This window comes from Ctenocephalides felis, unplaced genomic scaffold, assembly GCF_003426905.1.
Source record: "Ctenocephalides felis isolate EL2017-DRISC unplaced genomic scaffold, ASM342690v1 CF-g0.4_SCAFFOLD_01492, whole genome shotgun sequence".
In the NCBI taxonomy this organism is placed as follows: Eukaryota; Metazoa; Arthropoda; class Insecta; order Siphonaptera; family Pulicidae; genus Ctenocephalides; species Ctenocephalides felis.
This window is the reverse complement of record NW_020537646.1, coordinates 38,681,449-38,706,018: the sequence shown is the minus strand read 5'-3', so window position 1 is coordinate 38,706,018 and position 24,570 is coordinate 38,681,449. Positions and strand designations below refer to the sequence as shown.

General features: G+C 30.8%; 2 protein-coding genes across 2 annotated transcripts in view; one reads left to right on the top strand and one right to left on the bottom strand.

Moving 5' to 3' along the window:
• Window positions 1–75: 75 nt before the first annotated feature.
• LOC113371697 (E3 SUMO-protein ligase RanBP2-like) lies at window positions 76–17,111 on the bottom strand. Its single transcript, XM_026612348.1, has 12 exons — window positions 16,952–17,111; window positions 15,899–16,124; window positions 9,641–15,321; window positions 9,243–9,385; window positions 7,042–7,262; window positions 5,340–6,404; window positions 4,542–4,762; window positions 2,795–2,935; window positions 2,389–2,583; window positions 2,207–2,293; window positions 1,694–1,894; window positions 76–446 (listed from the first exon to the last, which is right to left on the bottom strand). Exons 1-12 carry the CDS (start codon window positions 17,021–17,023, stop codon window positions 264–266), a joined length of 8,436 nt encoding a protein of 2,811 aa, XP_026468133.1. The 5' UTR covers window positions 17,024–17,111; the 3' UTR covers window positions 76–263.
• Window positions 17,112–18,574: 1,463 nt separating this feature from the next.
• The window catches only part of LOC113371220 (importin-5-like), a 7,059-nt gene continuing 1,063 nt past the window's right edge, over window positions 18,575–24,570 (top strand). Inside the window, 17 exon segments of the mRNA XM_026611859.1 lie at window positions 18,575–18,879; window positions 19,553–19,702; window positions 19,885–20,111; window positions 20,249–20,576; window positions 20,707–20,918; window positions 21,176–21,407; window positions 21,659–21,848; window positions 21,851–21,921; window positions 22,008–22,203; window positions 22,309–22,458; window positions 22,639–22,812; window positions 22,898–23,202; window positions 23,282–23,422; window positions 23,528–23,863; window positions 23,939–24,123; window positions 24,289–24,341; window positions 24,344–24,507. Coding sequence (XP_026467644.1) covers window positions 18,799–18,879; window positions 19,553–19,702; window positions 19,885–20,111; window positions 20,249–20,576; window positions 20,707–20,918; window positions 21,176–21,407; window positions 21,659–21,848; window positions 21,851–21,921; window positions 22,008–22,203; window positions 22,309–22,458; window positions 22,639–22,812; window positions 22,898–23,202; window positions 23,282–23,422; window positions 23,528–23,863; window positions 23,939–24,123; window positions 24,289–24,341; window positions 24,344–24,507 — 3,195 coding nt within the window. The 5' untranslated portion in view covers window positions 18,575–18,798.

The window sequence follows — 24,570 nt, the reverse complement described above, 5'->3', positions numbered from 1 at the left end:
ATTACATAAAAAACCTGTTAATGATTTCATATGAATTACTATTATCTATTATCAATTGAAACAAAATACTGGCGGATTTAAAAGTACTATATTTTATTAAAAAAACAATTAACTACATAAAACAAATCTATGACCTAAATTACAAATACTTTTGTAAAATGAACAATAATTTACAAACAAAAATAATTTATATTGCTTATGAAACAATTTTTGAAAAGTCTTATAAAAAATATTTTGATTTTTTTCAATATAAATTATATAGTTTATGTTGAATTTTGAAATGAATCTACAATATCTGCTTCTTGAGCAAAACTAACACCTTCTTTGAAGGTGGTGAAGAACTCTTCAGCATCATCTATTGATTCAAAGCATGCTTTTAATAGTTTCTGTTCTGGCATTTCTGAATAATAATCCATAGCACTCCATGTACATTCGGTTTCTGATATCTGAGAATTAAATAATTTGCATGTACTACACCAAAATACTATCTTAGTAAGAATTTTATAAGTTTGTTTTTAAAGCAGATTCTTTTCTCATTTGTTGTAGGTAACATATCTGGTTGCCCTAAATCCTTAACTAGTTGGTAACGATATTTTGCCTTGAGGCCAGTTGCATGAACTTCCCAATATGTGTAAATAATCAACTTAATCAATAAAAAATAAATTAATTTATGATTGATTAAAAGTATTCCGAGTAGAATTATTACACATAATTGAAAACAAACGAACAGGTTAACGAAGTATTTACTAAAAGCAAAATTTCAAAAATCAATAATTTTTATAATTGAACCAGATTCCAGATGGTTTAGTATGTTCATTAAGACCAAGTACTTTATCGTTATACTAAGTGAATCACCTAAATTAAATTTTAACAAGCATCAAAAGAACTACTCATTTTCTCAAACTTTGATGAATTTTTAAAATTAAACTACTTGCCGTAAAGCCGTAATATTTCGGTAAGTTCTATAAGGCCATGATATATAACGCCAAAAATTTCCACGAAAATCGGCTTGAATTTTTTTTACAAGAAAACGGCTCGTTAGATTTTCGCCTAAAATTAATCAGTATCATTCCCAACTAATATCTTTCGAACAGTTTTTGATTTTTTTAAAATCGATTCGGTAGTATAAGCTTAAATGTGGACGAAAAGTTTAACACTTTCTTCCAAATTGCAAAAAAACGGCTTGGCCGATCGTCGCACAAAACTGACAAACGATAGTCCTCATCGAGCTACATGGAATAGCTTTTAAATTGTTGAAATCGGTTCAGGCGTTTTTGAGCAAATGTCGATCAAAAGAGTAATTTTGACAAATGCCAAAAAAAGTATACTAATTTTTGCAAACTTTGAAGAATTTTTGAAGTTAAACGAGTTGTCGTAGGGCCGTATTATTTTAGTTAGATCTATAAGACTATGGTATCTACCGTCAAAAAAATAATAATAAAAAACGTGGATAAAACCATCTAATATCTTTCAGTTTTTGAATTTTAAAAATCAGTTCATGATTGTTGGCTAAAGAGCTAATGAAAAATTCTGAGCTTATCTGCTAATTATAAAGATATACTTTTAAATTTTACCAATTTTGCAATCGAACGATTCTGAATGATTTATGACGTCGAGAAAACAAAAGTCGGATTTTCTGGCGAAAGCATAAACTTCATCCTCAATGTTTATAATAAATTTGTATTGCTCTTACCGTCACTGTTGTATTAAGGGCAATAATTGTATTAGAAAGACACTCTCCATCATCGGAATAAAATTTGATTCTGGCACCAAATAAATCAGAATCATATACTATTTGTAATGCCCCCCTTCCAATTTCTGAGAACTGTTTTGCCTTTGGTGTACTACCCATCAATACAGCATTTCTATGAAACATCACTGATCTTTCCTCATCCTAGAAATGAGATTCATTTTATAATGCAAAATAAGTAAACAGGAAAGGTATTTAGAATTATAGATAATTGCATAGTTACACAATCTATCAACTCATAAAAAATACATAAATTTGCACAATTTTTACAATAACTGTATTTACATCTATAGCAAAAATTTTCACAAAAATACAAGTAAAAAGGTCTGGGTCAATTATGACCCTAGACCAAAGTGAAAAGCGCTCTATTAACTCTTCTATAGATTTTGTAGTAATACCTGCATAGATAAAATTAACAAAAAATTTTAATAAATGGTAATTTGTCGTTGACATTACCTCATCGTCATCTTCATATTCATCAACATTTTCATCATCATTGTATTCATCATCTAACTGAGAACTTTCAGTAGTTGTATTAAGATTCTAAAAATAAACAAATATTCATATTATAAAAAATAAATTCAATTCAATAATAAAGAAATGTATTTAATTCGTTTTCGAATAAACTCCTTGCTTACACTTATTATGGAATCAACTAAATTTTTGAATTCCATGGCAAGATCGGGGTTTTTGAATCTTGCAGCCAACTTTTCCTCTGTTCCTGGTTGCTCTGCGTGATTTATACCCCCCCAGCAAAACGCTCTATCAGACAGGTTCAAGGTGTTCAATATGAAATCTTTTGTCAGCAATTGATTCAAAACTAATTTATGAACCTATTGAAAATGAAATGATTGAAAATAACATTATAATTAAAAGCATTAATTCAAAAATCACATTAAAATTCAAAGCATTGAGAAAATACATAACATATTTAAAAATCAATGTTAACATGATACTGTGTTCGGAAGTACAAAAAACATTATTCAGTATTCTACTACTTTATCCAAAATAATATAATACATTAATCCAGTATCTGAAATTTACCTGTTCCCTTCGCAGTAGCAATCTATATGTATTAGCAGTTGGGTGATGTAGTATTTTCAATTCACCAACGCCTCGTTCTTTCCATTCTTTAGAATCTGTATCGTATCTATATAGTTTTGCTCTTTGGCAGAACAATTTTGTCTAAAAAGAAAATATAACGTTTTAGTGGCAAGCAAAAAAAAAAATAAAACAATCCTAAACTTTAAACATGTGTATAGTAACATTTATTAGTGAATTGATCATCATTGATCAATAGGTGTATTAGTCCAGTCATTTAGTCGTTTTGCCGGTACAGTACTACAGGAATTCTGAAAATTGGTAATCTTATAGATTTCGAGGTGTTCTTTACGAAAATCAACTTTGCCACCTCAAATTTGAACGGCAAGTGACCACATTCTCTCTGATAAATAAATATTTTCAATGTCAAATTAAGTGAATAAGATCTAGAAATAATATAATTCAAATATTTTTCTGTTTTTTTGCTGATTTTTTAACACTTCTATGGCAAAGTAGCTATAAGTAAGTAGCTTGAAGTGTTAAAAAATCAGCAAAAAAACAGAAAAATATTTGAATTATTTTATTTCTAGATCTTATTCGCTTAATTTAACATTGAAAATATTTATTTATTAGAAAGAATGTGGTCAAGTTCAAAGTGCTGTCATATATGGAGAGATTTGATACTACGGCGGGAGCAGCAAAGACTTTAAGGCGGCCGTACTCTCAAACTATCAATTTTACAAAAAAACGGTTTTCTAAAGAATTATAGGAAATTTTATCTAGTTTAATTCGTACATATATACTTTTATCGTAGAATCAGCCAAAAAGGAGATATTTTAAGAAAGCTGTTGTTTGACGCCATTTTTCCAATATGGCGGCAACTTGCCGTTCAAATTTGAGGTGGCAAAGTTGCTTTTCGTAAAGAGCACCTCAAAATCTATAAGATTACCAATTTTCAGAATTCCCGGAGTACTGTACCGGCAACAGCCTTTTTTCTTGCACCAAATGACTGGACCATATGTTAATAAAAAATTAAATCAGAATAGTATAATATTTTCATCTTTGCCAAATGCGAAAATAAAAACACGGTTTGTATGACTGACTTATAAGTGGCCTGACATACGAGTTTCGAGATCCGCTAGGCTAAAAGAACGATTCGTTACTTCGCCATACGAGCAAAATTCGAGGTACGAGCTATGAGGGAATAAAAGTTTTCTTAAAAAACATTAATGACAAAATATATTTTCAAAACCAACATTCAACTAAATATACCTATGACCAAAATTTAACTAAAATTCAAATCTGCTTAAATTGGTGCATATTAACATTAGTGAACCAGATGTATGTCGCATATTGCTAATGATAATTATTTCATGGATATGAAAATAAAGTTTTCATTTGATTTTCAATTAAGAATTAATAAATGTGATTTCCAACTATATTATACACAATATATGTATACTGTGCGCAAAACCCATTTTATAACTAACTTAAATTAACATATAAATGTTTGTAATTAAATCAATTGTAGTAGACCTACAATACTTTCATTACGTTCATTTAGAGTTTTAAAAAAATTTCAACAATTAATTACCAAGAAACAGCGACAAAAGTCAATTTTTGGCTCATATACATACACACATATTTCTACAAATTTTTGGTGTCGAAATGGTAAACAAAAAAATACTTAACAAATCGAATTTTCTAGCAAAAACATAAACTTGATTAATAAATTTCATGCAATATGTACCTCATCTTCCTCTCCAGTGCTTACTACAATGGTATCTGGTAGTTCAATTATTGGATCATAATGAGGATCATAATCTTCTTCATTAACAGCGCTTTCATCTTGGTTTTCATCATCACTCTTGTCTTTCGCTGAACTATTTAGCGATATATTTGGTGAATTTGTTTTTTTCAGAGAAGAGAAAAGAGGTGTGCCAGCACCCGCAAAGGAAAAGTTACTGTCACCTAAAATTTGGCATATATCGAAGTACAATTATTTATAATAATAAATTAACAAAAAGTTTAGTAAAATATTAATAAGCAGTAAAATGTCTAAAAGCATAACAAGTTGTAACATTTTGCCAGCTTCAATTTAAGGTAGTTATACCTTGAGAAACTTATTATTAACCAGATTATTAAATATTGTATTTTTTATTACACAACAAACACATTCCTAGTACATAAACCTGACCTGGCCTGGCCGATCTTTGTCAAAAACTAATCAACACTATTACCGAATGATATCTTTTCAACAGTTTGAATTTTCAAAATCGATTCAAAATTTTTGGCTAAAATTTAGATGAATATTTTTGATAATTCTTGTGCTAATTTTAAGACAACGGCTCGGTTAGTTGTCGCACAAAACTAATCAACGGCAGTGTTCTTTTCGAATTACATCAAATGGCTAAATTTTTGAAATTTTTTCAGCCATTTTTGAGCAATCGTAGACAAAAGGTATATATATATACCTTTATATATATATATATATATATATATATAAATATATATATATATATCAAGAATTTGCAAAAAAAATATTTACCTTGTGCAAAAGCAGGTTTCTGCGACGCTGAAGCTATGTTAGTAAAACTCAAGTCTGAGTCAAATTTGAACATAGGAACATCATCTTTAATTTCGATTTTTGATAAACCTACTGAACCAAAAACACCTTTACTGTTATCAGTGGAAATCTTGTTACTGTTTGGACCTCCAAAACTACCAAATATGCTATTTGAAAAGAAAGGCTTATTGGCAGGAGCAGAAGTGGTTTTCTGATCATCCTTTTTGTCTATTGGTTTCACTAAATTTGTTTCTGTCGAGGAATTACCAAAAATACTTTTATTTGATAGGAAAGGGTTATCTTGCTTTTTATCAACCTGTTGATTTTCCACAGTTTTATTACCAAATATAGATTGACCAAATTGAGAGGGTTTAATAACCCTATTTTGCTCGTTGCTTTGGTTCGTGTTTTGGGATGCAAAGGAAAATGAATTTTTATTGCCACCAAATATAGATTGACTACTTTGATTTGATGTTTTGAAAATATCATTACTGCTTGTAATGTTTTGAGTATTTCCACCAAATATGCTCTGAAATGGTTTTTGAGAAGAGTCACTATCCGAGTTTTCTGATGTAAATCCACTGCTGAACATAGATTTTTGTAGTTCAGATGACTTAGGTGCAAATATATTTTGAGACAAATCGACTTTATTTTTGGAAGTGTCGGACTGAGATTGAGTAAAACTAAAATTAAAGTTATTTGCTGCTGCTTTACTAGTCTTATCTTGTCCAAGCATACTAGAGGTTAAACTAAATTTGTTTGTGAGAGTATCAATTTCAGTACCAGTAGCACTAGATGTAGGTTGAACATTTTCTGCATTACTTGTGCTTTTGGATTCTTTTGCTGATTCTTTCTTGGCAAAATCGTAGTCATCAGATCGGCAACCTCTACAGCCTTTACAATCATCTCTATATTTATAAGCATAAAAATTATCAGGTAAAAGATACTTCCGAGCTAAATTCTTTTCTTCTTCTGTGACTGTAGTTTCAAATGTTATTTCCACATCACTATCATCATTTGAGGTATCTAATGTTACATCCAAACTTCCTAAATAATAAAAACAAAGAAATAATATATTTCAAGTTATTATCTCTTCACAAAATGACTAATACTCGGTGACCATACATTCGGGTTTGCCGTATCGTTTACTGTCCCGAATTTTCCTTTACTTAATTCAAAAGTCTAACCTCAAATTAATTCTTCACAACTACTTCTTAATAAATTTACAACTACCCATTTAATATCTGAAAATGATATATACAACGAGTATGCTAATATGAAGCATACTATTAACCACTATTAACTATATGTTATGCATGAGAAAATTGCCTGAGTTAAAACAGCTTATCACAGAAATAATTTCGCATTTCAATTTTCAAGTTTACGAAAATTATCAAAAATGATGCTATAAAACTATTTGACTTACTAGTACAAGTGGTGATTTTTACTAAATTTTGAAAAAAAAAATTGAACAGAATGTTATATAATACTTAAAAGCAAAAAAAAAACATAGAAAAGTAATGCTGATTTAAAAAAACTGATTTTTATATAGCCTATCCTCGGTTTCGACATATAAAATGCGGTCATCTTTTTAATACAAAGATTAGGAAACAATTTCTTATTGTAAATATATATATGCTGAAAACTAGAAATATGCCAACAATATTAAAAAACATATATTAACCTTGTAAAGATGCCTGAGCTTCGTCAATAGCTTTCTTAAAATTCTTTGCAATTTCTTCAGTTTTAAAACGTATGCAGAACTGTTGAACTGAATAAACTTCCTCACTAAAGTCATTAGCTGTGAAAAGCCAAGTTTTATTGTCCTTTGGATTATATTCAATATCAGGTGTGAGAATATGGTTGAGACAAATCTTCAAAATTTGACTGCGTCTCATAAGAACTCTGCAATAAAAAAAAATTACATGTATTAGAATGCTAGCCATACTCCATGAATAAAGACGTTGCACACTTAAAATTGCAAACTATCTATTATTTCCCAAAATTTATCACATTGTAATAAACTAACTTTGTTTAAAAATATTTAAAAACAAGTTGTGTATGCCATCGTGCCTTAACGAAATGTTCGAGGAACATTAAATATTTTCAAATAGATTATTATAAATAAATACTGTAGCATTGTCTAATATTTATAAAAATTACATAAACTGAATTGCAAAGTTAAAATTATTTATTTAAAGTATATAAGTAAGCTTTAGAACTTTAACCAGAATTAAAATTAAAATCTGAATTATTTTCGATATTAAAAAAAAAATTGAGAAAAAAATGAAATGAAAATTTTTTTTCGAAAAGCAATTGCACGTCAAAGACAAGCAGGAAGTTTTTTGAATCATTCAAATCGGATGCTCCGTTCTCTCAAAAACTCGATTTATATTTTCTGCACTCTTTGCTGTTTATCTCCGTAATGGCTGGACCTGCCTTTACCAAAAACTAATCAGCTCATCTCCCTACCAATAGGAATCGAATATTTTTTTAACCATTCAAATCGATTGATCCGTGCGCCCGAAAACGTAAACGAAAAAATGCGGACACACAAAACACACACACACATCCATTTTTTCTGAGGTATGCCAAAATGTTCAGAAACCTTCAAAACGTGGAGAAATGCAAAAATTTCCATTTTCGATTTTTGGCCCATTACTATAACTACCCTACAGGAAGTTAATAACCATTATTGATAAATTTTTAGATCAATCACAATCTGCTTGGTACCCCTGCATAATTAATTCGCTTTGTTCTTTAATGATATTGATTTATAAATGTATTTATTTATTCAATGATATTACAATTTAATAAAATTATTTTTACTCGTCTTAGGTTTATTGACTGCAAGTTAGTCTTTTAATTGAGTCGTAACTATAGTAACGTGAGAAAAATGTAACTAGTTACAAAAACCATTATTCCATAAGGTACGACAAAATGATATGAAGTAGTAAGAAGAAATGACATGATTTTCAAGAAGATAGTTCATAAATAAATCGTTTGGTCTTCTTTGGGACTTCGGGCATAAAGCTCGAGCTCATAGGAATCGTTTTGCAATCAATGCAAGTTTTTTCTTCTACTTTTAGCCCGTTTTGAAAGTAGTTATAGTAAAAAGCCTATTTTCTTTAATTTAAAATTTCTCTAAAGTTTAATCGAAATTAAAAAAAAAAAACTTTTAAAAATGTTTAATTACGATATTGGAAGTTACAGCAATTTGCTTCGAGCCACGATGCTATGCACCGCTAGTTTTAGTTATAAGATTGTAAGTTCGAAAAATTGTTCGATTGTATGACGTAGATTACATTGAAAAACCGAAAAAATCTAGGCAAGTATCTCCGCGTTTCCAACTAAAATCCTTCGATCTTTTACCACTACGACACACAAAGTTTAATAAAAGGGGCCACATTCGCATGATTATTCGTAAAGGTGCGTCCACACGTATTCGTAAAGCGAACGAGCACGAACAAACATGGATTTTGATATGCGCGTGGTTCGCTTTTGTTAGAAATTTTTAATCTGCGCATATTATTCATCATGTTTGTTCGTGTTCGTTCGTTAGGTATGGACATATATATATACCATTTAATAACATCACATCTAGATTTTTGTATGTTTTACAACAAATTCTAAAACTATATATTTTTATATGTATATATGTATATTGTTATATAATAAACAAATCATCTAAAAATATTGTTTACTCTTATATTTGTGTGGGGTTGTTGAGAAACTCGCAATCATAAATGGGGTCAATTAACAATTCGCAAACATAAACGGGGTCGCGAATGAAAAAAGTTTAAGAAGCTCTGTTTTAAACAATTATTTTGATTTAAATTTAATAGTGACTAAATTTGTGCTATGCTTACTATTTTACATAATTACCTGATTTTTTTGGTTACATTATTCTTTAGAATTTTTATATCACCAATACCCCTTTCCTTCCATTCATGGTCAACGAATCGAAAGAGTTTAGCTCGATGGCAATATAATACTTCTTCATTCTCTTCGCCAGTAATAACATCAACCTGCAAAATTATTATATATGATGTATCAATAAATTGAAATTAAATCAAGGCTTGTATTACTACATATAAAATAATATTTGTATTTAAATATGTGTACACACAAAATCTACAAATTTGATACATTATAACTTGCAAAAAAATAAGCAAAGTGAAGTGGCACGCTTTAATAACTAATGACCTATTTATTTAAATTAAATATGAATAACACGAAAATAATTGTGCTGAAATAAATAAATAGGTTGCTAATATAATTACCTTTTCCGGAAGAGGTATCACAGGCTCAAAATGTATGTTATCGTCCTCATTATCCGAAACATAATCTTCTTCCCCTGCACTATCAGTTTCGCCCTTTGAAACATTTTTCGATGGGGATTTTCCTTTGGGTGATTTTGGAGTAAAAACAAACTCAAACTTTCCTGAAGGTGTTGTTAAGCTTTTCACAGTGTCGCCTGAAGCCTTAGTATCGCTTGAGCCAGCGTTCAAATTACCGCCAAACACAAAGCTAGTAGCAGGTGTAGACGTTGGCGATGCGAATTTAAAAGCATTTGAGGAAGGGTCTTGGGAAGGTTGTTCCGCTTTTGGCACGCCGAAGGAAAATCTTGCCGAATCTGAAGTTGTTTTTTTACCAAATGCTAAAGGAGTAGACACCATGGACGGTGCGGTCGTGGCAGGCATTCCAAAACTGAAAACAGCGCCTTCTGTTTTGTTGCTTCCAAATAATTCTTCTTTTTTCACCGGAACCGTATCATCTTTTGGAGAATTACATGCTGCGCAATATAACCCTTTATCATTACTGACATAGCAGCTTTTACAAGTCCAAGAATTTGGCTTTGGTTTGAACATATCACCAAAACCAGTTTGCTTGAATGATGTTTCAGTTTTGGCAACAGGAACTTCATTTTTCTTCTCAGAAGTTTTAGAAAGAGGCTGCACTGTTGGTGTGTTTGTATTACCAAAAATAAACGTAGAAGTTTCATTTGTTTTACCCTTAATACTATCATTTTTCTTTTCACTTGCTGTTATTGCACTATTAGTTGGCATTCCAAAAGTGAAACTAGAACTTTCGTTTTTATTACTCAATGTATCATCTTTTTTGGCTGGAACAGTATCATCTTTAGGAGAATTGCAAGCTATACAGTACAGACCCTTATCGTTAATAATATAACAATAATTACAAGTCCAAGAATTTGGTTTTGGTTTGAACATATCCCCAAAGCCAACTTGTTTTGAACCTGCTACAGGCTTACTTAGTTTTTCAGTTGTATTTTTGTCTTTCAATTTACTTTGGGCCTTCGTGACTGTATCATAAAATTTATCACACAGCTCTTTAGTTTTAAACTTAATAGCAAAGACTTCAGCTTTCATTTCGTTTTCTGAAAAATCGTTTGCTGACCATGTTACAGAGTTCACCTTCTCTGAGGGCATTCTCGTAAACAATATGTCTTTAGTGATAAAATGATTACAGCAAACCTTTAAGACGATTTCTCTGCGCATTAATAATCTAACTTTCTGATCGTCATTTTTATCAACCAAAATTTTTATGTTTCCTAAGCCTCTTTCTTTCCATTCTTTGGTGTCAGAATCATAGCGGAGTAATTTTGACCGTTCTTCAAACAGAACATTCTCATGTTCTTCCCCAGTTTGTTCAGCAACTTTTTCTGGTAGTGGTATAACTGGCGTAAATTCTGCTGTCGGTATAAATTCTTCTACGTTATCGTTAGAAACGTTTGCCAATTCTGATTTGTCTTCTAACGACTTGGACTCTTCAGCGCATTTGTCCTTTTCTGTTGGTTTACTCAAAGTAGATCCGAACGAAAAACTAGCAAAGGGGCTAATCGTTTCCTTTTTAGTTTCCTGTGAAAGGGTCAATTTGGGATTTGAATTTTTATTAGTGCTTTCTTTTAATGTGGGCGTACTGCTAAAGGTAAAACCGCCAAAACTGACTTTATTATTTTTCTCAGTATTATCTGAATCTTTAGATATCGAAGCCGAGGTAGAAACACTTTCCGTCGTGGTGCTACTAGTTACTTCTTGTGTCACATCTTGCGCAGGTTGGCAAGCAGATCGAGCTTTTTCGAAAACAGTATAAAACATTTTTGCAATGTCTTCAGTCTTGAATCTAGCACACAACTTTTCATGAATAACATTCTCATCAGCAAAATCAGAAGCATGCCAAACGTAAGCTTTAGTTTCGTTCAAGGCAGGATTTAAAGTCATGTCATGGGTTATTATATGATTAGCGCATACCTTGTGTGTGTGATCACGGCGCATCAGAACACGCACTTTTTTGGTAGCTTTATTACTAAGTAATTTCAATTCGCCAATGCCTCTTTCCTTCCACTCTTTATCAACAAATCTATATAGTTTAGATCTTGCTTTGAAAAGAACTTCTTCGTCTTCTTCTCCAGTTTTTAATTCAACAACATCAGGTAAAGGAATAATTGGTTTAAAATCAGGTAAGGGGTCATACTTTTCAGTTAAAGAAGTGTCTGATGATTTATTTAAAGTATTTGTAACAATTGTATTAGTTGATGAATTATTTATATCTAAAGTATCAGCTGTAGAAAAGAACGAAGAAGCTGATATATCCCCAGAAGTATTTTTATTAGATCTAGAAAATAGGGCATTTGGAGTGCCAAAGGAAGAGTCACTAGTACTATTTGTTTTTGAAAGTATCGTTTTCGGGGTGGAAGACGCACTTGATTCAAATGGTGATGAAAATGGTTTCGGTGCTTCTGGTGTATGTTTTGCTAAATCAGTAAAACCATAAATAGATGGAGTTGAAGTTGTTGTAATATTTGGCATAGCTATTTGATAATTGTGAATTCCTTTTGTTTGCATTGTAGTGGTTTTGATATGATGAGCTGGTATAGTGACACTTAAAGTTGATTGAACCGAAGTCAGTGTATGTGCTGGCAAAGGATCTGAATTGGATATAACAACATTTGCTGGAGCAGTTTTGAAAGATTGTGGTTTATTTATTTGTGTTGTCACTGGAGCAATGCTAGTATTTGTCATAATATTGCTTTGACTCGGTTGAGATAAAGGTTGAAGAGATTGAGAGGAAGTTTGAGAGGACACACCACTTTGCTGATCCAAGAAATTCATTTCAGGTTTATTGTGCAAGGGACCACCTAAATCTTGTGTTGAACTCTGTGGATATAAAGAATTCATAGCTTGAAGCATCGATAATGAATCTGGTTGATTCAACTTATTAAACATTGCTTGATTATACATGAATTGCTGATTTAAAACTTGATTTCGAAGATCAGCTACTTGCTGATTTTCTACATATGGTACTGTTGCATATGGTGGATACATTGGATAAACAGAATTTTGATACATATGAGGAGAATAATTCAAATTTGGATTCGGTGGTACTCGCTGTGGTGGGTAGTTTTGATATAAATTTGACATACTATATTCTTGATTTTGAAGTTCTTCCTCAAGCAGGTATCTAAAGTCTTGCTCATCTAAGTTTGGCGTAGGTGTCACTTTTGTTTTGTTCACTGTTTTCTTTAATTCAGATACCTCACTTTTCAATTCTTCAATCAGTTTTTTGTGATTTTTAGATCCTTGATCAACAGTACATTTCAAATCTTTAATTTCATCAACTAATTGATGTATTATTTCCATTAGAGAATTCATATCATGCTCACGTTTTATTGTCAAATTTCTTATCTGGGCATCCAACCGCTCAGGGCTAGGTCTAGACTCTGTACGTTTGATATCATAATTGGTTGTAGAAAGATACTGAGAAATGTTTCTACTTTTATGTTTTGGTGTTGAAATCATTTGATTATGAGTATTATTCATACAACTGTTAGTTAAATTCAAAAGAATGTTTTCTCCAAGGCTACCTACTGATGAAATATTATCTTCTGACATGATTTCACAATCATTTCTATTTCCACATGTATCAGGATCTATTCTGGATAACTGTTCTTCAACTTCCTCCATGTGAGAGGCCAGAACTTCATCCAAGGGATGATTATTCACTTTACTTTCTCTTAATCGATCTAGTGTCAAATGAAAACAATCTCTTGCTTTGGACAGCATTATTATATGCTTTGAACGCATCTCACTAGTTAAATTTTCTTTGGTGGAACTCAGTTGTTCTTCGGCAAGTTTTTTGTATATAATACCCTGCTGGAAACTGGCATAAGGAGTTTTCATGCCATGAAAAGTATCCAAAGCTTTCTCATGATCTCCGTCATTCATCAACTGCATACCTTGGAACATTTTTACTTCTTCAATCAAGTGAATAATTTCACTAATTTTTAATTCTTTGTGATTATAGTTAAATAAACGATTTTGAACAGGACAAACCACTTGCTGAGATTTTAACCTTTGAAGGAGAGGATATGCGCTTGAATAAAATAGGCCAACTCGAGCTTCTAAAAAGTGCCTCTCTGATTGGGCACCATTTTTTACACGTTCACTAAAAATATGAGCAAGATTACACAATAATTTTGCATCCAATCCATGCTGTCCAACACATCTTATAACTTCTATGCCCCTCGTTAATGTAATACGCAAATCTCCAAGTTGCGGTTGAGTATCATTTTTGTATAATTTAAAAGCAGCTGCCCACCATTTTGATTGTTGTTCTGTGCAAAGTGGTTCCATGATATTAGCAGGCAAGACTGATGGCTTATCTGAGCTAATATAGCCGGATTTTACACTTTCTTCCTGCAGAGTTCCTGTACACATAACAGTGCAGTATGTAAAAGTGTCCATGTCCAACTGATTCAAACATTCTGCATTGCAATTGGCCAAATTGTTAATTGAATATTGCAAACCTTCAAAAATGTTGCATTTCAAGTCCCATAAGTTTTTCTGATATGCCAAGCCTATCCAAACCAAATGATGTAATGAATTCGGATACTGTCTTTGAGATACTTTATCATAAATTTTCAACTGGCTAGCACTGGGAAAAGTTAGCATTGGTTCTTTAAAAACTTCATTATTAACGAAACATGATGATGACATTTTATTTACATGATCTATTTTGGAAAATATAATCTTATAAAGTTTTTCTCTCCATGAACCTGAGCAATAATTAGAAATTCTATCCATGAATATACCTTTCTTTTCAGTAATGCAAGACAATATTGTGTGACCAGCTTGGGAACATCTATATGATCCCTCACGATTCCATTTTTGAACAATCTGTCGATTAGCTTCAGAAGTATGGCTCAACCAATTATCTTGTAAATCTGGAGGAGCAAAATGGAAAGCTAACAGTAGCAATGGAGAGCAATGCTTGATAGTTTCTTTCCACAAATTATGATCTTTTTTAGCTTTTTTAAACAGAAAAGTTGCAAGATGAAAGCAAAGCTGACCTTGAAAGTGTACTATTAAATTTGAGCTTAATTCACGTGTTTCACATAAAGCTAAAGAACATTTCGATAATTCGTTAAGTCCTTGATCCAGTCCAACTAGTGCATTGGCACAGTCCACCATGCTCTTTCTATAGTTATGTACTTCAGAAAGAGCCAAGCTGGCCTGTTTTTCAAGAACGGTTATATTGAATAACCAAAATTTCCAATTTGTTACTTTTGATTGAACCATATCTATTTTGTATTTCTGCAAAATTTCGATACAGGTATCATACCATTTTACATTATCATTGAGTGCGTTTACGTTTTTACATTCTATTTCTTGTGCATAATCAAAAGCTTCAGTAATTAAATTTTGTTGCAATAAATGTTGTAGGTACCGCACTCTAAGAAATGGATCAGAAGGTTTTAAGGCAAGTTCTTTGAGAATTAATTCTTTGATCTCCATAGGATTAGCATCTTGTGCCTCAACCATTTTTTCTTTTAGACGAAAAACAGTATTGTTGGAAGGAAATTGTGATTCTGCTAATTCACACCAGTACCTTGTTCTGTTAGGGTCTAGCACAACATCTCCATGAAGTAGAATATCACAAACTAAAAATAAAATATATCACAAAATAATTGCATCAAATGTTGGAGAAGTTTCCAAAGCCATGACAGAAATAACATATTATATATATTTGACATATTTTATTGCAACTGAATCGTCGAATTAAAAAAAGATTAAATAGAAAAATTATTTATTCCATTAAACGTTTCGACATATTATATTTTATATATATATATATATATATATATATATATATATATCATCTTAAAACTTAATATTTTTGAAAGACTTCATTGTCAAACTGCATACACAAACAAATTATCACCATCAAGAATTATCACCAATGGGTGGACAATGAATGTTCATACGAAGTTATTTATCTAGAACTTTTCAACAATATATTTTCTTTAATTAACTTCAATAGTTATGCGGCGGTAGAAAATTTTCAATTTAAAATTTATTGGCAACAATGATTAAAATTTGTGCATACTCAAAAATTAAATTAAGCATTAGCTCATATCTTTAACAGATTTGTCTAAATCTTCATTTAGAAACAATACTCTAATTATTACACATTTATACATTCATAAAAATGTAAATACCTATTTAATATTAACCAACCTTTCAGGAGTAATTCAGGTTGCTTTGGCTCAAGTTCTAAAGATGTTTTATAAGCCGAAAACGCCTTCTCCTTCTGACCCAAAGCGTCTAAACACAATCCTAATTGTTTATAAGCTACAGAGGATTTATCATTGACAGTCAAGTAGTCACAAATATATCGCCTAGACATTTCATATTCTCCTATTTTGAAATACAATTGTGAAAAATTCAGACCACGCAAATTACGCTGAAAGAAAAATCAATACATTATAAATAATACAGTGTAATAAGTTATTTTATTGTGAATGTATAAACTAGAAATAAATACATTTCTATTCAATTTTTCCTTATTAAACTAATGAATAATAAACTACTGTATATATTGTCCTTGATTAAAATAAAGTTAGATTCTAAATTATGAATTGCATATAAAAATATGCACTTCTAAATATGTAACAATATTATGGTTTTATTGTTTAAAGTAAAATTAATATGTTTTTAAGTATTCTAGTTGCTTTTACTGTTTAATGTAAAATTAGTATTTTGTTAAGTATTCTAGTTGCTTCAAAACTATCATTTATTAGGTGTTGAACATGAAAGTGATGACAAGTCAACACCGAAAGAAATTTATAATTTGTATGGAAATTGTTACATATAGTGCACATGCAAATAACGCTAATATAAACAGACATAACTTTTTTGAGCATTTTAAGCTGCATATATATCTAGAAGACCTAATAAATTTCAAATTGTTATTCAAAGTTTGAAATTTATTTATGTACAATATTATAACGATTTGTCTATAGTAGCATATTTATAACGCATATAAGAAGCACATAAGTTTAATTTTATATACTGCATTTTACAAATATTTAACATAGGTAAAACAATTAAACAATGGAAACATATAAACTTCAATCTGATTTTGTTTGGATAACGGCATAAACAGCAAATGACAAAATGTAACTTTGTAAATTGTTTACGAGTTGAATAGACATTGAAACATATCAACATGATCAATGCAATTTATAAAAAGCCGGGAACAATGGCGATAATATAAAACTTCAAACTTACGTCTTTATCAGATTTTAGATGTGATTGAATAGAACGGACGTGATTATCCAGCTGCTGCTTATTCTTGAACATGTTTAAATAGAAATAACTTATCTTTTTATCTTTTTACGGGACATTAATTTAATCGCAATAGTTCAAAATAATACAGTTTAATTCAAATTGCTCAAAACCAATCAAACTTTTAACAAATGATTTTGTAAAAACCCAAATAAACGTTCACTAACACTGTACTTTTATTATATCAATTCGCTAAAATTACGCACAATGAAATTTTAATGTTCTCAATATTTTTTGGTTATAATGCGTAAAGTCGCGTAAAATCTGTACCGTAGACATATTGTCAGAAAGATAAGACAATGACTAGATGCAATTTTAGTTTGCTATGTTGGGAGTTCTGTGCCGTAAAAAGTTCTAAAACTAATGTGGGCGCTGATGAGTTGAATACTTTTTTCATATGAAATTTCTAGAATATTTTATATAGTTGCTTCTGTTTTTTATATGCTTCTACTTTTGATGCTAAACTTGCCTCTAAATCTGAACATCTACTTTGGAGAGTAAAAATAATTATAATACTAAAATAAAACTAGTGGTGTATGGCATCGTACCTTAGGGCAAATTGCTGAAACTTTCCGTACCGTGACGAAATATGTTTGAGAAATATTAAATGTTTTCATACAGATTATTATAAATGCTGTAACATTCTCTAATATTTATAAGGGTCTTATAAACTAAATTACAAAGTTAAAATTATTTATTTAAAGTATATAAGTGAGCTTTAGAACTTTAACCAGAATTAAAATTAAAATATAAGTTATTTTCGATATACAAAAAAAAAATTTTTGAGAAAAAAAATGTTTTTAATTTTTTTGTCAAAAGTAATTACTTTGTCAAAACAAGCAAAAATGTTTTTAAATCATTCAAATCAGATGCATAGTTCTCTCAAAAACTGTTATTTTTGGCACATTTAGCGCGGTATCTCCGAAACGGCTAGACCTGCCTTTCCCAAAATCTAATCTCCACTTCTCCCAGTCATTACGAATTGATTTTTTTTGCGATATGCCAAAATGTTCAAAAACTTTCAAAAGGTGAAGGTATGCAAAAATTTTTATTTGTGATTTTTGGCCCATTACTATAACTACCCTACGGGAACTTAAAAAATGTTGCTTTAGACAGAAACACTTCATAATTTATTGAAGATAGCGTATATACAACAAACATATATTTTTTATGTTTATTGTATATAAGCTATCCTCGATATAATATATAAAATATAATATTGATATCTTCAGTTATAATATGGTATATTATATTGAATTTTTAATTTAATCATTTATTGTAAAAGCATAAATAATTATTCATCATTTATGTTAATAGTTTGTTTATAATTGATCCCTAAACAATATTAAAATTAATTCATAGATATTAAAAAAAGAGTATAATTGATCGATAGAATAAAGAAATGTGAATCTAATCTTCTTTAATGTGAATATACTCTACTTTTATCTATGTGTGAATTGATCCTTCCAGCTTGCCCTTTATCTCTCCTTTGAAGTTAGACGAATGTCGTTTTTAAATGTTTCCACATTGCAATAAAAATCCTGTTGGTATTTCAGGAAGGATATTTCCAACGAAACGAAATATGACGCATATTTATTCACACATTAAAGTCAGCGAATAGAAGGCTGGCTTCGTTTGACGTTTTTTTAAATAAACAAAATTTACATGCCCAGTATCGTATTATATTTTTCACTTATTTAGCAAGTAAATATTTTTTTAAAATCTATAGTTGTAAGTGAGTATATGTATATCGCGTGGCAACATTCTGTGGTCACTTAGTTTGAAACATCATGGCAGCGGATCAAGAACAATTTCACCAGCTTTTGAATACGCTATTATCGACTGAAAATGAAGTCAGGACAAAAGCTGAGGTAGGTTATCTGCTCGGATTTTTTTTAGGAACGTGTGTTATTGTTTGTTTTTGCTAATCCATCATTTCTTTCCTTAAAAAGTACATTTCAAAAAAGCATGCTTTCTATGAATTTTTTGCCGATCGTAATTAATACTAATTTCACTATATTGAATGCGTCATACGCAGAGCATTTAAGCATTATATTATTTCATACTATCGTTTACGTTATTTTGCAATATATTTTCAAGGCTTTTTTTATTTAAGGGTGTAGTTTGCATATTTCCCTCCATTTTTCATTATTGAAGGCGCCCGCCTTACTAAGCTTTAGTAAGGGCACTTGTTTGCGTTTGTAAAGACTTTTTAATAAGTATTTAGTAGCAATACAGGTCTTGTCAAATATCCTGTGCCTTTATCAATTACAAATTTCTTCAATTCTAATATCATATATAATCACTAATATAAAAAATACCAAATATTTGAGACGGAAATAATTTTTCTTTTTACTTGAATTTTGTACAGCGACAAAGTTTGGTATGTTCTCTGTTCTGCTTTATATAGCAAAATATAGGTTAGAACCATGTAGTGTGAGATGTATGTCTTATATTGGTTAGTTAAAAAAAACTTATTATAGCTGTGTGTAATTACACTGTTTTAAATGTTATATCTAAAACTAATTTTTACCTTTTTCGCAGGAGGCTTATTCAAATATGCCTGTGGAAACCAAGGTGACATATTTGTTGGGAGCTATACACAATGGGCAAATGACTGAAGAAGCACGTACAATGGCAGCTGTGCTGCTCAGACGTCTATTTTCCTCTGAATTTATGGATTTTTATTCTAAGGTTATTTTAACATATTGCCATATAATATCATTATTCAATGTCTATCTTTAACAAATGATTAAGAATCAGCAATGCTATTTTCAAACGTATTTCATTAAAGTTTGAAATAATTGTGCTTAAAAAATAATTTCACTTTTGTTAACTACATAAACAATTAACAATATTTGATTCTTTGATTTTAGATACCAGTTGAAGCACAAGCACAATTAAAGGAACAAGTTTTACTAACAATACAACTTGATCAATCAGTACAAATGCGACGTAAGGTATGTGATGTTGTATCAGAAGTTGCACGGAACTTGATTGATGATGATGGGAACAACCAATGGCCTGAGTTTTTGCAATATCTTTTTCAATGTGCAAATGCACCTAATCCACACTTGAAAGAAGCAGCTTTAAGAATGTTTACGTAAGACTTAATTTTTAAAATTGTATATTTATCCATTGAATTTTTGAAGTAAAATAATCATAGATAAAACTGAAATCACTAAATCTTACTTTTGTGCTCACCTTTTATGCATACTTATATTGTTGTTTATAAACTAGGTCTGTGCCTGGTGTTTTTGGCAATGAACAGCCAAGATATTTAGATTTGATCAAGCAAATGCTACAGCAGTCGCTGATGCCTGATTCTGGCTATGATGTCAGGTTTCAAGCAGTCCGAGCAGTAGGAGCTTTTATAATACTACATGATAAAGATACTGTGATACATAAACACTTTGCTGACCTCTTACCTGGATGTTTGCAAGTACTTGCTGAGAGTATTGAGAAACAAGATGATACAGCCTTGTTGAAAGTAGTAATTGACTTAGCAGAATCTACACCAAAGTTTCTTAGATCCGAATTGGAATCTATATTCCAAATGTGTATGAAGGTAATTATTATGTTTATTAATAATTCTTTGATTTGAAGAGCTCTTTAACTATTTTTCATAATTCATCCGAATTGAATAAGATTCACCACTTTAAGTAAATATTTTGGTACATTTATAATAAATATTTCAGGCATTTGCTGATACCAATATGGATGATTCATGGAGACAGTTGTCTCTTGAAGTTATGGTTACATTATCTGAAACAGCACCTGCAATGGTTCGTAAAGTGACTGGAAAGTACGTTGTAGCCTTAGTTCCACTTGTTTTGCAAATGATGTGTGACATAGATGATGAAGATGACTGGGCCATATCAGATGAAATCATTGAAGATGATAGTGAATGGTAAGAAGCAAATGATTGATAATATTTTATGAAAATTATTTGTTGTTTTCAGTTCTATTGATAATTATTATGATGAATTGCGTAGGGGTCCTGAAACCCAAAAGAGCATGTGCTTGGGTAATTGTTCAAAGCATTATTTGTCCGAGACAAATATTGTTATTGGGCAATTAGATATGCGCTATCTGACTTGAAATGTATACTTTTATATTTTTTATGATAATATAAAACAATATTAAATAAAACCTTATTCCTTTCAGTAATAATGTTGTTGCTGAATCATCACTGGACAGATTGGCTTGTGGACTTGGCGGTAAAACTATGTTACCTTTGGTAATTCAAAACATACCACCTATGTTAAGCCATGCAGACTGGAAACAAAGGCATGCCGCTTTAATGGCTATCAGTGCTGTTGGAGAAGGTTGTCATAAACAAATGGAATCTATGTTGGATGAAATTATGAATGGAGTGCTCAACTTCTTGCAAGATCCAGTAAGTATGAAATACACAATAACACTACTCAAATCCTGATTGTATTAAAAAATACAAAATAATTTTATTCAAAGAGCATAGCTTGTTGCTATCCCATTTTTTTTATAAGAAATTGTTTCAGTATATTTGAAGGTTGAATTTTGTGAAAACTATTATTGATTTTGATCTATTATGCATTAGGCATAGCCTTCAATTGCTTATTTTGTGAACTTCAATGAGCACACATGATGATAATATAAATTATGTTTCAGCACCCACGAGTTCGATATGCTGCTTGCAATGCTATTGGTCAAATGTCAACAGATTTTGCTCCAGTCTTTGAAAAGAAATTCCACAGCAAAGTTGTGCCTGGATTACTTATGGTATTAGAAGACAACATGAATCCCAGAGTTCAAGCACATGCTGGTGCAGCTTTAGTTAACTTTAGTGAAGATTGCCCAAAAATATTTTGACCCAATATTTAGAAAGTATAATGGCTAAACTTGAGGCTATTTTAACTGCCAAATTTAAGGAGGTATATATTCTAAACTGAAATCTTAAAAATATATTAGTCATTTTTTTTTTTTTTTAACATTCAACATTTCAATATTAACATTACAGCTAGTGGAGAAAGGCACAAAATTAGTTCTAGAACAAGTAGTTACTACAATAGCATCAGTAGCAGATACATCTGAGAAGGAGTTTGTGGCATATTACGATAGACTCATGCCTTGTTTAAAATATATAATTCAAAATGCAAACACAGATGAATTGAAAATGTTGCGGGGAAAGACCATTGAGTGTGTTAGTCTTATTGGTATGTGTTCAATTTACTTTCATTGGAACAATGATAATTTTCATAGGATTGATATTTCTCAATATCTTAAGATATTAGTGTTTATTTAAATTTATTTCTATTTAGGTTTGGCTGTCGGTGCAGAGAAATTCATGCGTGATGCCAGTGAGGTGATGGATATGCTCCTAAAAACTCATTCAGAAGGAGAGCTGCCTGATGATGATCCTCAAACATCATATTTGATATCAGCATGGGCAAGAATATGCAAAATTTTAGGTATTGCATTCGCTTAATATTACTAACATCTTTGTGCTTATGTCTATGATGAAAAATTTATCAACTGAACATTATGTTGATTTCTTTGGCTTAATCTTTTCTGATAAATAAATGATAGAAACAATTATAGTAGTATACAATGCCATTGTTCAAATAAATATTAATTCCTTCTGCCAATAGGTAAGCAATTTGAACAATATTTGCCACTTGTTATGGGTCCTGTAATGAGAACAGCCTCCATGAAACCTGAAGTAGCTTTATTAGACAACGATGATTTGCAAGAAGTTGATGGTGATGAAGATTGGCAATTTGTCAATCTTGGAGAGCAACAGAACTTTGGTATAAGGACTGCAGGTAAAATAAAATCTAAACTTATCTTTTATTAATAACATAATTATTTTTTTATATATAATTGCATTTATACCTCTTTTTGTCATAGGTTTGGAAGATAAAGCATCAGCTTGTGAAATGTTGGTTTGCTATGCAAGAGAATTGAAAGAAGGTTTTGCTGATTATGCAGAGGAAGTAGTTAAACTGATGGTTCCCATGCTTAAATTTTATTTCCATGATGGTGTCCGGTCAGCAGCTGCAGAATCATTGCCTTGTCTATTAGATTGTGCAAAAATCAAAGGTCCCCAATATTTACAAGGGATGTGGTTATACATTTGCCCAGAACTGATAAAGGCTATTGATACTGAACCGGAAAATGAAGTCACTGTTGAATTAATGCATTCCTTATCAAAAGTATGTATGACTAAACACATTTCACCTACTTCTACTTTTTTATACCATGATTTTTTTTATCATATACAAAATATTTCAGTGCATAGAAACACTGGGAGCTGGATGTTTATCAGAAGAACATATGAAAGATATATTAACAATTATAAATAAAATGATGAATGAACATTTTGAAAGAGCAACCGAAAGATTAGAAAAACGGAAAGATGAAGATTATGATGAGGTGAGTTCAAAATTATAATAAACTAAACTTGATGGAAAAGATCATTTAAGTGTATTGCAGTTAAAAGCAATTTTTGAAATAATTAAAATTAATAAAAAATTTCAGGTTGTAGAAGAGCAATTATGTGATGAAGACTCAGATGATATTTACACATTATCCAGAGTTGCAGATGTGATCCATGCTTTGTTTTTATCTTACAAGGCTACTTTTATACCGTACTTTGACCAAGTTTGTGGTCATTTTGTTAAATTACTCAACCCAGATGGCCCATGGTCAGATAGGCAATGGGGTCTATGTATATTCGACGATGCAATTGAATTTGCTGGACCCTTATGTTCCAAATATCAAGAATTTTTCCTAGCTCCTATGTTGCAATTTCTTAGTGACAATTCAGCTGAAGTGAGACAAGCAGCTGCTTATGGTTGCGGTGTCCTCGGACAGGTATTATATATTTTGTAATAGGTTTTTTACAAGTATGTGCAGAAAATTGTATGGTCTTATATTGATTTATTTTAGTTTGGTGGAGAACAATTTAGCCAAGCCTGTGCTCAAGCAATTCCTAGGTTGATGGAAATAATAAATGCCCCAAATAGTAGAGCTCCAGAAAATGTTAATCCTACAGAAAATGCCATATCTGCTGTCACAAAAATATTGAAATTTAACTCGAGTGCAATAAATGTTGATGACATCATCATCCACTGGTGAGAATACAACATTGCCCATGTTATTTAATTTTTATATGATGATAAAATGAATATGAATTAATATTGATATTTATTTTGGCTTAATCTTTTCTGAAATTACTGTAAATTATTTCTATTGATACAAAAAAAACTTCCATTGTTTCATGTGATTCATTATTTTAGGCTGTCTTGGCTGCCTGTTTCTGAAGATGAAGATGAAGCTGAATACGTTTATGGTATTTGTGTGATCTAATTGAAGCAAATCATCCATTAGTTTTAGGACCTAATAATAATAATTTGCCTAAATTAATAACAATAATTGCTGAGGCCTTCTTTAGGGATGCAATCTCCATTGAAAATGATGTTGCCAAACGAATGGTGAATATTGTTCGACAAGTACAGGTAAATGAAATATGTTTGTTATAAACTTCATATTAAATATATTTCATTATTAATTGAATTTTT

Bases quoted from the DNA above. Each gene is read 5' to 3' on its own strand.
- LOC113371697 (XM_026612348.1), bottom strand. From the start codon at position 17,023: ATGTTCAAGAATAAGCAGCAGCTGGATAATCACGTCCGTTCTATTCAA. The intron at 2,294-2,388 runs GTAAGCAAGGAG...GTTTATTTTTAG, and splicing joins TAGTTGATTCCATAATAAGT to AATCTTAATACAACTACTGA. The intron at 447-1,693 runs GTAAGAGCAATA...TTTAATTCTCAG, and splicing joins CCCTTAATACAACAGTGACG to ATATCAGAAACCGAATGTAC.